This window comes from Schistocerca serialis, chromosome 11 (assembly GCF_023864345.2).
Source record: "Schistocerca serialis cubense isolate TAMUIC-IGC-003099 chromosome 11, iqSchSeri2.2, whole genome shotgun sequence".
Taxonomy (NCBI): domain Eukaryota; kingdom Metazoa; phylum Arthropoda; class Insecta; order Orthoptera; family Acrididae; genus Schistocerca; species Schistocerca serialis.
Window position 1 is genome coordinate 150580749 of NC_064648.1, and position 11943 is coordinate 150592691.

Genomic DNA, 11943 nt, shown 5'->3' on the forward strand with positions numbered 1-11943 from the left:
GTCGTCTTTCTGCTGTAAGCGTGTGCTGTTCACAACGTGCACGTGTGCTGTAGACAAAATGGTTTATTCCTTAGAACACAGGATTTTTCTGGTGTTGGAATTCCACCGCCTAGAACACAGTGTTGTTGCAACAAGACGAAGTTTTCAATGGAGGTTTAATGTAACCAAAGGACCGAAAAGCGTTACAATAAAGGATCTGTTTGAAAAGTTTCAACGGACTGGGAACGTGACGGATGAACATGCTGGAAAGGTAGGGCGACCGCGTACGGCAACCACAGAGGGCAACGCGCAGCTAGTGCAGCAGGTGATCCGACAGCGGCCTCGGGTTTCCGTTCGCCGTGTTGCAGCTGCGGTCCAAATGACGCCAACGTCCACGTATCGTCTCATGCGCCAGAGTTTACACCTCTATCCATACAAAATTCAAACGCGGCAACCCCTCAGCGCCGCTACCATTGCTGTACGAGAGACATTCGCTAACGATATAGTGCACAGGATTGATGACGATGATATGCATGTGGGCAGCATTTGGTTTACTGACGAAGCTTATTTTTACCTGGACGGCTTCGTCAATAAACAGAACTGGCGCATATGGGGAACCGAAAAGCCCCATGTTGCAGTCCCATCGTCCCTGCATCCTCAAAAAGTACTGGTCTGGGCCGCCATTTCTTCCAAAGGAATCATTGGCCCATTTTTCAGATCCGAATCGATTACTGCATCACGCTATCTGGACATTCTTCGTGAATTTGTGGCGGTACAAACTGCCTTAGACGACACTAAGAACACCTCGTGGTTTATGCAAGATGGTGCCCGGCCACATCGCACGGCCGACGTCTTTAATTTCCTGAATGAATATTTCGATGATCGTGTGATTGCTTTGGGCTATCCGAAACATACAGGAGGCGGCGTGGATTGGCCTCCCCATTCGCCAGACATGAACCCCTGTGACTTCTTTCTGTGGGGACACTTGAAAGACCAGGTGTACCGCCAGAATCCAGAAACAATTGAACAGCTGAAGCAGTACATCTCATCTGCGTGTGAAGCCATTCCGCCAGACACGTTTTCAAAGGTTTCGGGTAATTTCATTCAGAGACTACGCCATATTATTGCTACGCATGGTGGATATGTGGAAAATATCGTACTATAGAGTTTCCCAGACCACAGCGCCATCTGTTGTTGAAAATTGTAACTACTGTAATTTCGAAAGTTTGTCCACCTGAAAATGTACTGTTGTCCCAAGCATATTGCAACAAACGGTGTATTTCTATCGCTGCTCGTTTAGTTTTTATTGCCGTTTCAAATATACCGGTCATTTTTGAAACACCCTGTATGTGTACCCAGTAGAACAGTGCATAATGAGAGGGAACCCCATGGTATACAGTCACTTAAAAGAACCTTCTGAAGAAACTGAGAGTATTGCATAATAGGTGTAAAACAAAGTGTAGGGATATAGATAGAGACATTCTGAATGAAATAAGTTCGGCTGTCAAGAGAGCAACGCGTGATGTCTTCAGCGACTGCTGTGGCAGAATATTGTCAATTGATCGTTCACAGAAACCAAAGAGATTCTGCTCATATGTAAAGGCTGTTAGTGGCACCAAAGTTAGTGGCACCTGTCCCTAGCGAAACTGAGGGTAACAAAGAAAAGCTGAAATGCTTAACTCCATTTTCAAAAGTTCATTTGCAGTGGAAAACCCAGGAGAACTTTTCCAATTTAATCCTCATACCACTGAAAAGATTAATGAAATGAGTATGTCAGTGGTGTTGAGAAATAGCTGATATCGCTGAAACTGAACAAAGCTCCAGGCGCCGAAGGAATTGCTGTCAGACTTTATACTGAATTTGCGGCTGACTTAGTCCCTTTTCTAACTGTGGTAGATCCCTCGACCAAAAAACCGTGCCCAGTTCTTGGAAAAAGCCATAAGTCACACTTCTACTGATCCAAAAACTACTGTCCAATATCATTGACATGAATTTGTTGTAGAATCTTAGCTCAAACGTAATGAGGCATCTTGAGCAGAAGGACCTCCTCACTGCCAGCCAGCGTGGATTTAGAAAACATCAATCATGTGAAAACACACACTCGCACTTCTCTCACATGACATACTGACATCTTTGGATCAAGACAATCAGGTAGATGCTGTATTTCTAGATTTCTGAAAAGTGTTTGACTCAGTACTACACCTACGCTTGTTGTCAAATCTATGATCATATGGGGCATCAAGTGAAATTTGTGACTCGATTGAGGACATTTTGGTAGAGTGGACATAACATGTTATCTTGTATGGAGAGACATCATCAGATGTAGAAGTGACATCGGATGTGTCCCGGGGAAGTGTGTTGGGCCCCTGGCTGTTCATGATGTATATTAATGATCTTGCAGACAATATTAATGGTAAAATCAGGCGTTTTGCAGATGGTGCAATTATCTATAACGAACTACTATCTGAAAGAATCTGAATAAATATCCAGTAGGATCTTGATAACATTTCAAAGTGGTACAAACATTGGCAACTTGCTTTAAATGCTCAGGAATGTAAAATTTTGCACTTCAGCATACGAAAAAGCGTTGTAACCTATGACTATAATATCAGTGAGTCACTGTTGGAATTAGCCAACTCATACAAATACCTGCATGTAACACTTTCTAAGAATATGAAGTGGAATAATGACATAAGTTTAGTTGTGAGTAGAGCAGGTGGTTTGTCTTCGGATTTATTGGTAGAATGCTGGGGAAGTGCAGTCAGTCAACAAAGGAGATTGCTTACAAATTACTCATGCAATGGGTTCTAGAATGTTGCTCAAGTGTGTGGGATCCATAGCAAATAGGACTAATAGGGGATATTGAATGTATACAGAAAAGGCAGCACAAATGGTCACAGGTTTGTTTAAGCTGTGGGAGTGTGTCACAGAGATGTTGAAGGAACTCAACTGGAAGGCTCTTGAAGATAGACAAAACACATAAACTATCCCAAAAAAGGTCTATCAGCGAAGTTTCAAGAAGTGGCCTTATGATTCTAGGAATATACTACAACCCCCTATGTATCGCTCATATAGGGATGATGAGGATAAGATTAGAATAATTACTGTATGCACAGAGGCATTCAAAGAATTATTCTTCCCACACTCCATGCATGAATGGAAAAGGAAGGCACCCTAGTAACTGGTACATTGAGACATACTCTCTCCCATACTCTTCATGGTGGTTTGGAGAGTATAGATGTAGATGTACATGTAGATGGTAAGATAGCGCAAGTGCAAAATAATGCTGGATAGCAACACTACTCAGTTCAAGTTTGAAAATTTGAAGTATTTCTTATGAGCGAAAGTGCAGGCCGGTAATTTTAGAGTTTGCACAGAAGATTACATCGCGTGTGTGAATATATATAAGATTTTGATAATCTGCACTATTGATGTAATTATATTTGTACACTGGCAACGTAACTGTTAGTCAGTCTTAAATTACTAAATAAAATAATCTTCTTCTCTGACACCATAAATTATTGTGCTGTGTGACTCAGTGATGAATTAGATAAGAACCAGTACACCACGGAGTCTTTAAAGAAGTGAACTCCAACATATAAAAGGAGTTCAAACTTTGATCACTTTACAAATGAGTATTTTATGTTAAACATGTAATCGAGAAAAAGTTTAGGGAAGCTCTGAAATGAAACGTTAAGTCTGTTGGAAATTGCTAAGTTCTCTCATTCTCAGATACTGTGTGACTATAGCCTGGGTATCTACATGCAGCAAGCTATGCAGCCTCAACACATGTACACATTTCCTAACTGTTATATGTGTCTTGCTGTCTTAAACCTTGAACATAAGATTATATCTCTTAATGAATGGATTATGACTGCATTTTGATTATTAAATTCGGTCACAAATTATGTCAAATCAAGTTTTTGTAGCCCCAGAAGCCATTAGATTGGCAACTTACAACTGGGACTGTGCTCCATAAACTGGGTTAGTTGTTTATAAATGTAAATCAGAAGCAGTGACTAATTAATAAAGATGAGAGGATTGAAGGAATTTCCTTATTTATAAAATGTAATAAACTTTTGATTCATTACAAACTGAATACCATTAATTTTTTATTTTATTTATTTATTTATTTTTGGTGGAGCATTCAGCCAATCATCAGACAAGCTAATAGTTGAGCAGATGAGGATCCCAGTTTGGAATAAATGAGAGGGGCTTACCAGTTCTGGCATACACCTTACAACCAAGTGTAACCTCCCAAAAATCTTGGTCAAAACAGGGGATTGGAACCACATTAATTTATTTCTGGGTCATGATATTTCGTTGAGGATGTTGTCACAGTCAAAAATTGAAGCATTGCGTGTGTGTGTGTTTGTTTTACTGAATGGAGTGTAATACGATCATATCCTTTTTGTGCATAGAGCAATGAATACATAACTTCGGCATACGTGTCCCTACCTAAGAGTCTGTTAAAAAAGTCTTTTCGTAGGCTCTATTTTACATCATTGCTAGATCCCAATATTGTGACACCGGCATGGGATCTCATAATGAATCCAGTTTGTTAATCCATCCATCTCTTGTTCTCTTGTAGGCTTCTTGTTTCAAGATGTGATTAACGTGAACATGTGATGCCTAGTAAATTATGGAGCATTACTGTACATATATTGTTCAATTCGAAAGCATACAGGATACCATATTTGTTTAGTTATGGTACATAGCACAGCTGCACCCTTTGTAGTTTATTCAGAGCTACTCGCAGGCCTAGTGCTATTTATATTTATGCCATTAACACATTGTTTTGATTGCGAGTATATGACCGTTGTGCTTAGCACTCCCAAAACCATCTTTATAGAGCTCACACAAAGTCACCTGGGTCATGCACAGAATCATGTTCTCGTCCCGACCGCTGAGTGAGTCTGTTCCTTTGTGTTGAATGGGCGACTACTCAGTTTGCTGTCATCTGCTGGGCTGTGTGCTCCATCCATTAGATGCAGCCACACCAGCTGTACATGTGTTGATTTTTTTTCAGTGCCCTAGTCACACACCGTTTATTCCAAATGTCTTATTGTCAAATTACTGGCATAGCCAATTAGCACTAGCATCTGCAGACATACTGGTTGTAGCTTGGATGTTGTGTGAAATAACGGTTTGACCAAAGGCTTCAGCTGTTGAACTGTATACCCCCTACTCGGACATAACCATTGACAACCAGTCCTCCTGCCACTGCCATTCTCCAACCCCCCCCCTTCCATTTCATCCACATGGGTAACAGAGAAGTAATTTTCTGAGTACTCTGCAGTCAGTTTTTTATGAGTTGAAAGTCATAACTCACACTGTTTTCACTGTGAATTGCTGTCTCACTACCTTTTATAATAATCCAGTTAACATGTACCTGTAAGTCATTACTCTGCAAGACTGAGATTTCAGATGATGGTTGTGAACTGCCATTGACATGTATGTTGTTGTTGTTCTTGCAGGCACGCTGTCTGGGCATGAGAACAGGGTGACATCACTGAACGTGTCCCCCAATGGCATGGCTGTGGCCACATGCTCCTGGGACCAGTATGTACGAGTCTGGGGCTGAACCCAGGACCCCTGCCACTGCTACCACCACCACCACCACCCGTAGCCCCACCCACCATAAACAGCCGACTGCGGAGCAGATGTTGGCCGTCAAGTATGGTGTCACCTCATGGAAAGGCACTTCAACACTTTCGTGGTCGTGACACGTAGTGCAGTGTGAGGGCACTGCCCAAGAGGTGAAATGAATCTCACAATGCCATGTACCCTCCCCATTCTTAACTGATACATTTCAAGAGTAATACTACAGGATGTCGGGTTAAGCTTCAGGATGCTACAAATCAAATTGCAGACAAATTGCACTGCTCACATTCACCAATGTTGTTTATTTTATCCAAAATTTTGTTCAAGAACTAAACTCGCTCCTCTTCATACTGATATTACATTTTTTGTGCTGCAAAGCCGTTAATGTACTTCTTCTTGTTTCATTTTGTAATCTAGTAATTGATATATCAATTTATATAGACATATGTTATCATGTCACAAGTGTAATTACGCTACAGCTCTAATATTACTTCAATCTACTCTCAAACACTCATATATTTTTGCATCATCTCAGTCACATCATATCACTCACTCCAATTCAGTTCCACCACTTCTCCAATTCTCACTTCTGCATCTTCCTGTATATTTGAAGTCATTGTAATCAACACCAATTTTAACAAATACTAGATGTAAGGTTCAGCTTTCAGGTGTTATAAATTAATTTACAAACAAGTTGTTCTGTTCACAGTCACCAAAATTATTAATTCTGGCCACATATAGTTTTAAACAGTTACCCCCATCTTATTAATGTCGACAGCTGCATTTGCTCTGTTGTAACACAAGTAATTTATTTGTTCCTGTCTCGTTATACAAAGTAACACTTGACATATTCATTAATATGGAGGTATAGTATCATATTTAAAGCATAATTTCGCTACAGCAATAGTACCAGATACTCACAAACACACAAATATTTGTACAGCATTACAATCACACAAAATCACTCCCTCCACTTTAATCTCATAACTTCTGCCTTTGCAATACTTGTTTCTGAATCCTCCTGTATAGTTAAATATTACATAACAGATGTAATTTAAAAATATCAATACTTATTATGAGGTTAAGCTTAAGAATGTTAAAAATTAAATGTCAAAATTAGTGTTTTTGTGGTGTGATACATTAATGTATCTACCCTTGGTTCATTTCATAAATTAGTGTTAGATGAATCAATTTTTACAGTGATGTATAATCTTTCCTTAAGTATAATTGTACTACAGTTGTTACATTATTTTCATTAATTCTAAAATACATATCCATTTGTGCACCATCTTAATCAGACCATTTTACTCATTGCACTTCATTCCCTACACTCGATAGCAACTGAAAGCAGGAGAAAGTCAAATAGTAGAAGAAAAATACTCACGTAAAAACACAAGGTTCATTCAGTGAACTTCATACAGTTAACATTATCTTGTGTGGAAAATATCCCTTAAGTTTTTTTAAGATAAACTCACAGTATTGTCGATCCTATTTTCTTAGTGTAATTCTTGTCTGTGTACTACCCTCCAGTTTGGTTACATTGCTTGAAAGCAAATAAATTGCTTGCAATTTGATGCCAGTAGGAAAAAGAGAAGAGTTGCTCCTAGTTTTTTCATATGGAATACAACAAAAATGGCATAAAATCTCATTTATTTTTTATCTAAGAATATCATCTAAAAGTGCCTGATTAACGTTAATTTTTTGTGTTGCTTTATTAATTCAATTAAAAAACATACAATCCTATTATTTATATATTTATGAAGTAAATATTATGAGAATATCCCATGCCTGTTAAAAATTCCTAATAGCTTTGTAAAGTCTCTCTGTTGTTCCCTGAAAACTTTTGATGACAGATGAAAGCTGAAGCATGTATTGCTTCTGTCTCTCGTTTTTCTTAAATTATTTATTCTTTGTTCTCTATCAACTAATCACATGTCTAAGCTAGACCATTAAAAACTTTCAATTTACTAACTAGGTGTAGAGAAGTAATGAAATCTTCATTTTTATGACGCCACAAAAGATCTGTTGCACAGAACTGATCACTCTAGTCAAATTTGTCAAAACATAGTGTTGCTTTGTTAGAAAAAATAGTTCGATCTAGTAATGACTGTTTTATTCACTCATTTTCATACGTTTGTCCTACTGTTCTGCTTCAAACTTAAGTTGAATGAGCATTTCCTGTTTTGATTCGGAAGAGAAATTGGAAACAAAAGTGTCAAGATAACAGATTCAGGAAACATATATCATAAATGGATTTGCATGTTTTGGTGAAGCCATATGAGAAATATTGTGACTAGCAGATTGTTATTTACGAAACTTTTAAACAATGGTGAAATTTAAATAAAATACTTTGTTTATAGAAGTGGCACAAACCATGCTTTAACATACACGCTGACAAGGAAAATAGAAATATCATTTATTACATTCGTCACTTTTGCAGATAAGCAAAATTAACTGTGGAACTATTTTTGAAACAGTTATACCTTTTGCGAACCATTTTACATTGACAGATAGGCTCTGGAGAGTGTAATGATGCTCTACTATGTGGTGCTTCAACCTGAAGGCTTGCAATTCACACTGAAGATTCGTTATATTTTTGGTATTGTTTCCATTGCTTGAATATCCTAATTTTTGTAAGCAGTTTCTCAGATTTTTCAGAATCAGTGCATTTTATCATTGATTCATCACTGCCCTCATAACTACTGTGAGGGCAGCTGCAAACCAAAAAACAGTAACATTTGTCAGACTGGTGGCAGTTTGCTGCCAATTATTTCATGTGGCTGTTATCTGAACAAAAATATTACCTGAAGACAAAGATATTGTTCTTGAATGACAGCTACCTTCACACGAAAGTGGAATACAACAGGGACACCTTGGCTCACTCTCCCATCGATCTGACTTAGGGTCACTGGTGTGTGATGCTGCCTAACTAATGCAGTTTTTGAAATGAGAACAATATAGGTTAAGGAGGCTGCAGTAAACAACCTGTGTGGTTCAGGTAATTATTAAATCTGTAATGCAGAAATAAATTTTAAGAAGTTGATGGTCCTATTTTCTCCACTTTTGAAGGTCATAAGCTAGCCTACGTCTGTTACCCTACGGAGCCCAAGTTTTATACAAATTTAAGGTGGAATAAAACCAAAGTGGGAGGCAGTTAAAAAATATGAGAAATTTAAAAACTATGTTACAGCAACAATAATACAGATTTAGATAAAGTATTATTTTTTTTTGTTTCACAAAAGGATTTGTCTTCTTTATCATTGTTTATTAAATAAAATGCATCCAGAGCTTATGGGATCTTTCAATTTATTTATAAAAGTTTTAATTCACAAGTAAACATCTCTTTTGCCTGTGCATTTCGTTTTGAGGTACAGCTTATTCCACAGAATGTGTCAAGCCTTCAAGGACTTCTTTTGAGTTAACTTAGAACACTTTATTTCAAGATGAAAAACATCCCCACATTTTTATAGAAAAGAAATATCTCTCTTGTTAAAGAGGTTGAGGTGACTTGAACTTTATGACTGTCCTTGTAAAATATTACATCTGCCTTATGTAAAGCAATTACAATACATTACCAACAACAACTGTTACTTTGAAACAGTGTGTTCTATGATAACTATATGTAAAATTATTATTTTCCAGATAGTATGTTCTAGAGCAAAATGTTTACATCACTTTAAGGATAAATACTTCCAAACCATAATCTTATTACAGAGCTCAATACAACTGGAGACTGTGTTTCTGCATTGTATGAACACAGTTAATGTATGTTCAAACCATTTATGGTGATAAATAGGCTGTGATACATACAAATTCTTTCCAAAGTTATCTTGTTAAGAATTATCACTTAAGTTACAAAATGTATATAACTCTGTCATGCCTGAGACATCTGTCATTGATGAAGATGCATAAAAACAATGGCCACACTTGCAGTGGCGTTTATAATGAGGTTTATAAATTACAGCAGAAAATAAATGGTATGTGATGAATTTATATGGGGATCCAAATTTACATAAACATAATAAGAATCCTGAATAATATTTATTAAGTAATGAAGCATTGATTATCTGTATAAGGGTTTTCAGTAGCTTCTTATATATAGTGTAAACTATAATTTACACATAAAAAATTCAATTCCAGTGTGACCCTAACTTGTACAGAAATGTGTGTTCAGTGTACAATATCAAATTCTATGTTGATTACTAAGTTATTGCCACATATTATAGTGACACTGTAAAACACAGATGACAGTTCCACCAAAAAATCCATAGAAATGAATCTGATGTAAACATGACTGAGAATGAGGGAGCAATCCTTGAAAACACTTTGTAGATCAATGAAACACCAACAGTAATATCATAATACAATGTTTGTTTGTCATCTCATTTATGTAGCCCTGGACATTTCGTGGAATGTGCTACCAAAGTTGGTGTAACATTGACCAATGAAGATGTAAGCACCTTATACGCAAGCTCACAAGAGAGTATAATAATGATGCAGCTTAACATACGGTGTCTAACACCGTACTGGTAAAAATAACTATTTGGTGTTTAGTCATATACAAGCAGAATTATCAATACATATACAGTGTGAGTGGAGTCATTATATCATAGTCTAAAAATAAAATTTATTGTACCAGGTTCACACAAAAATGTGGATATCTTAAATAAGAAACAAATCATTGCACACACTAATAAAAGTTTGTACAGTTATCAGGGGAGGGGCCCACCTACTTGCTAGATCTGTACTGTGTGTCATGAAGTTTGCTGCAAATTGGTAGCTTTCCCTAAACTACTGTAACAATGATTTGTACCCAACAATAAGCAAGGGATTTCACATGTTTTGTGCCATAGTAATAGATTGCCTAAAGAACTAATAACATTGGTTAAACATTCCGCAAACAATCCATTTCAGCTTATTATTAATATCTTAATGAGAGCTTAACGTTTATTTGTTATGTACTCTCTTCCATAAACATTGTGAAACGAATTATTGCAGGTACACAACCTGTAACATATGTAATTTAGTAAAAACATCTGAATAACGAATACTGTAGTAACGTAAACTGCCTGTGTACCAAACTCTTTACAAATCAATTTCCATGTTAGTTTCTTTGGAGAATGCTGCTTAACATTATAAGGTGTTGTAATTAGATAATATTCAGCAGTAAGGCTACGCTAATGTCATTCATTGACTGATTACACAAATGCTGATGACATCAGCAAGAAAACGAATTATATGTTTGCAGGGAGCATTAGAAGCCAAGAGGTAATTATGTGTCAAATTTATCATCATTAAATTGCTAGCCTCTATATGTGCTTAGACACATTTGTAAACAAATAATAAAAGATTAGCAGAGTGCTGTTACTCTGAAAACTGTTGCTGTGTTTTCATTTAATCCAGTCATCTGTTACAAGTCTACACTGGTTGTTTAACAGTTATACAGCTTCAATGATAATTTTTGTTCTGGTTCTAAGTATAATTCGCCCAAGATTAAACCATGCAGGGAACCGAAGTTTTGATTATAGCTCCACAGGAAAAGTGTCACGTTGTTGTAGAACACTTTACTACATTAAATGATTGCTAATTAGATACCTAATAATAATAATAATAACAATAACAATTTGGCTGCTTAACATAATAACAGTCAGTTACTGATAAAATGGAGAGAATGGGGAAATTGATCACCATTTCTTATTGTTAAGAGCCATGTCAGCTTTTGCATGGAATAAAATGCAGAAACTGTAGAAAATACCAAGGAGGAATACAGGCATCTACATGCTGCAGTAACAGAGGCCAAGGTACATGGATGAGAGGGGAATGCATTTATTGAACCTGGACAGTCAAGAGAATTGTAAGAGAGGCTAATAATACAGTGTATGTTTTGAATTTAAGTTGTTTACTAATTTCGTGCTTCATATCTTCCGACAATAGTTAGTGCCACCAATTCTCCCACGTATGAAATAGCGAGATATCTAGCAAACTAGTTTGCAACCATATATTGGTATAACTGACTCATATAAAAGACTCGCATCATTTTACTGAGAAACGTAAAGGACTAGTTGTAGCTCCTGTAGATATTCTTGTGAGTTTTGACATAGTGTCCTTATTCACTTATTCCAGTTAACGAAGTTATGATTTTCATAATGGATAGTTTTCCAGGAGATTTGACTGCCCTTTTTACACACTGCCTTACATTGAGTAACTTCTAGTGGGACGATGAATTTTATGAGCAACTTGACGGTGTAGCAATGGGTTACCCATCAGGTCCTGTGATCGCTAACTTCTATATGCAGAAATTTCAACAATTGGCTCTGGACAAAGCAAATGACACACTGTAGATGACACATTTGTAGTTTG

General features: G+C 37.0%; 1 protein-coding gene across 1 annotated transcript in view; it reads left to right on the top strand.

Annotated features, from left to right (window-relative positions):
* LOC126427101 (guanine nucleotide-binding protein subunit beta-2) overlaps positions 1 to 10940 on the top strand; it is a 188328-nt gene extending 177388 nt beyond the window's left edge. The window contains exon 8 of the mRNA XM_050089302.1: positions 5457 to 10940. Coding sequence (XP_049945259.1) covers positions 5457 to 5563 — 107 coding nt within the window. The 3' untranslated portion in view covers positions 5564 to 10940. The remainder of the gene's footprint in view (positions 1 to 5456) is intronic.
* Positions 10941 to 11943: the final 1003 nt, after the last annotated feature.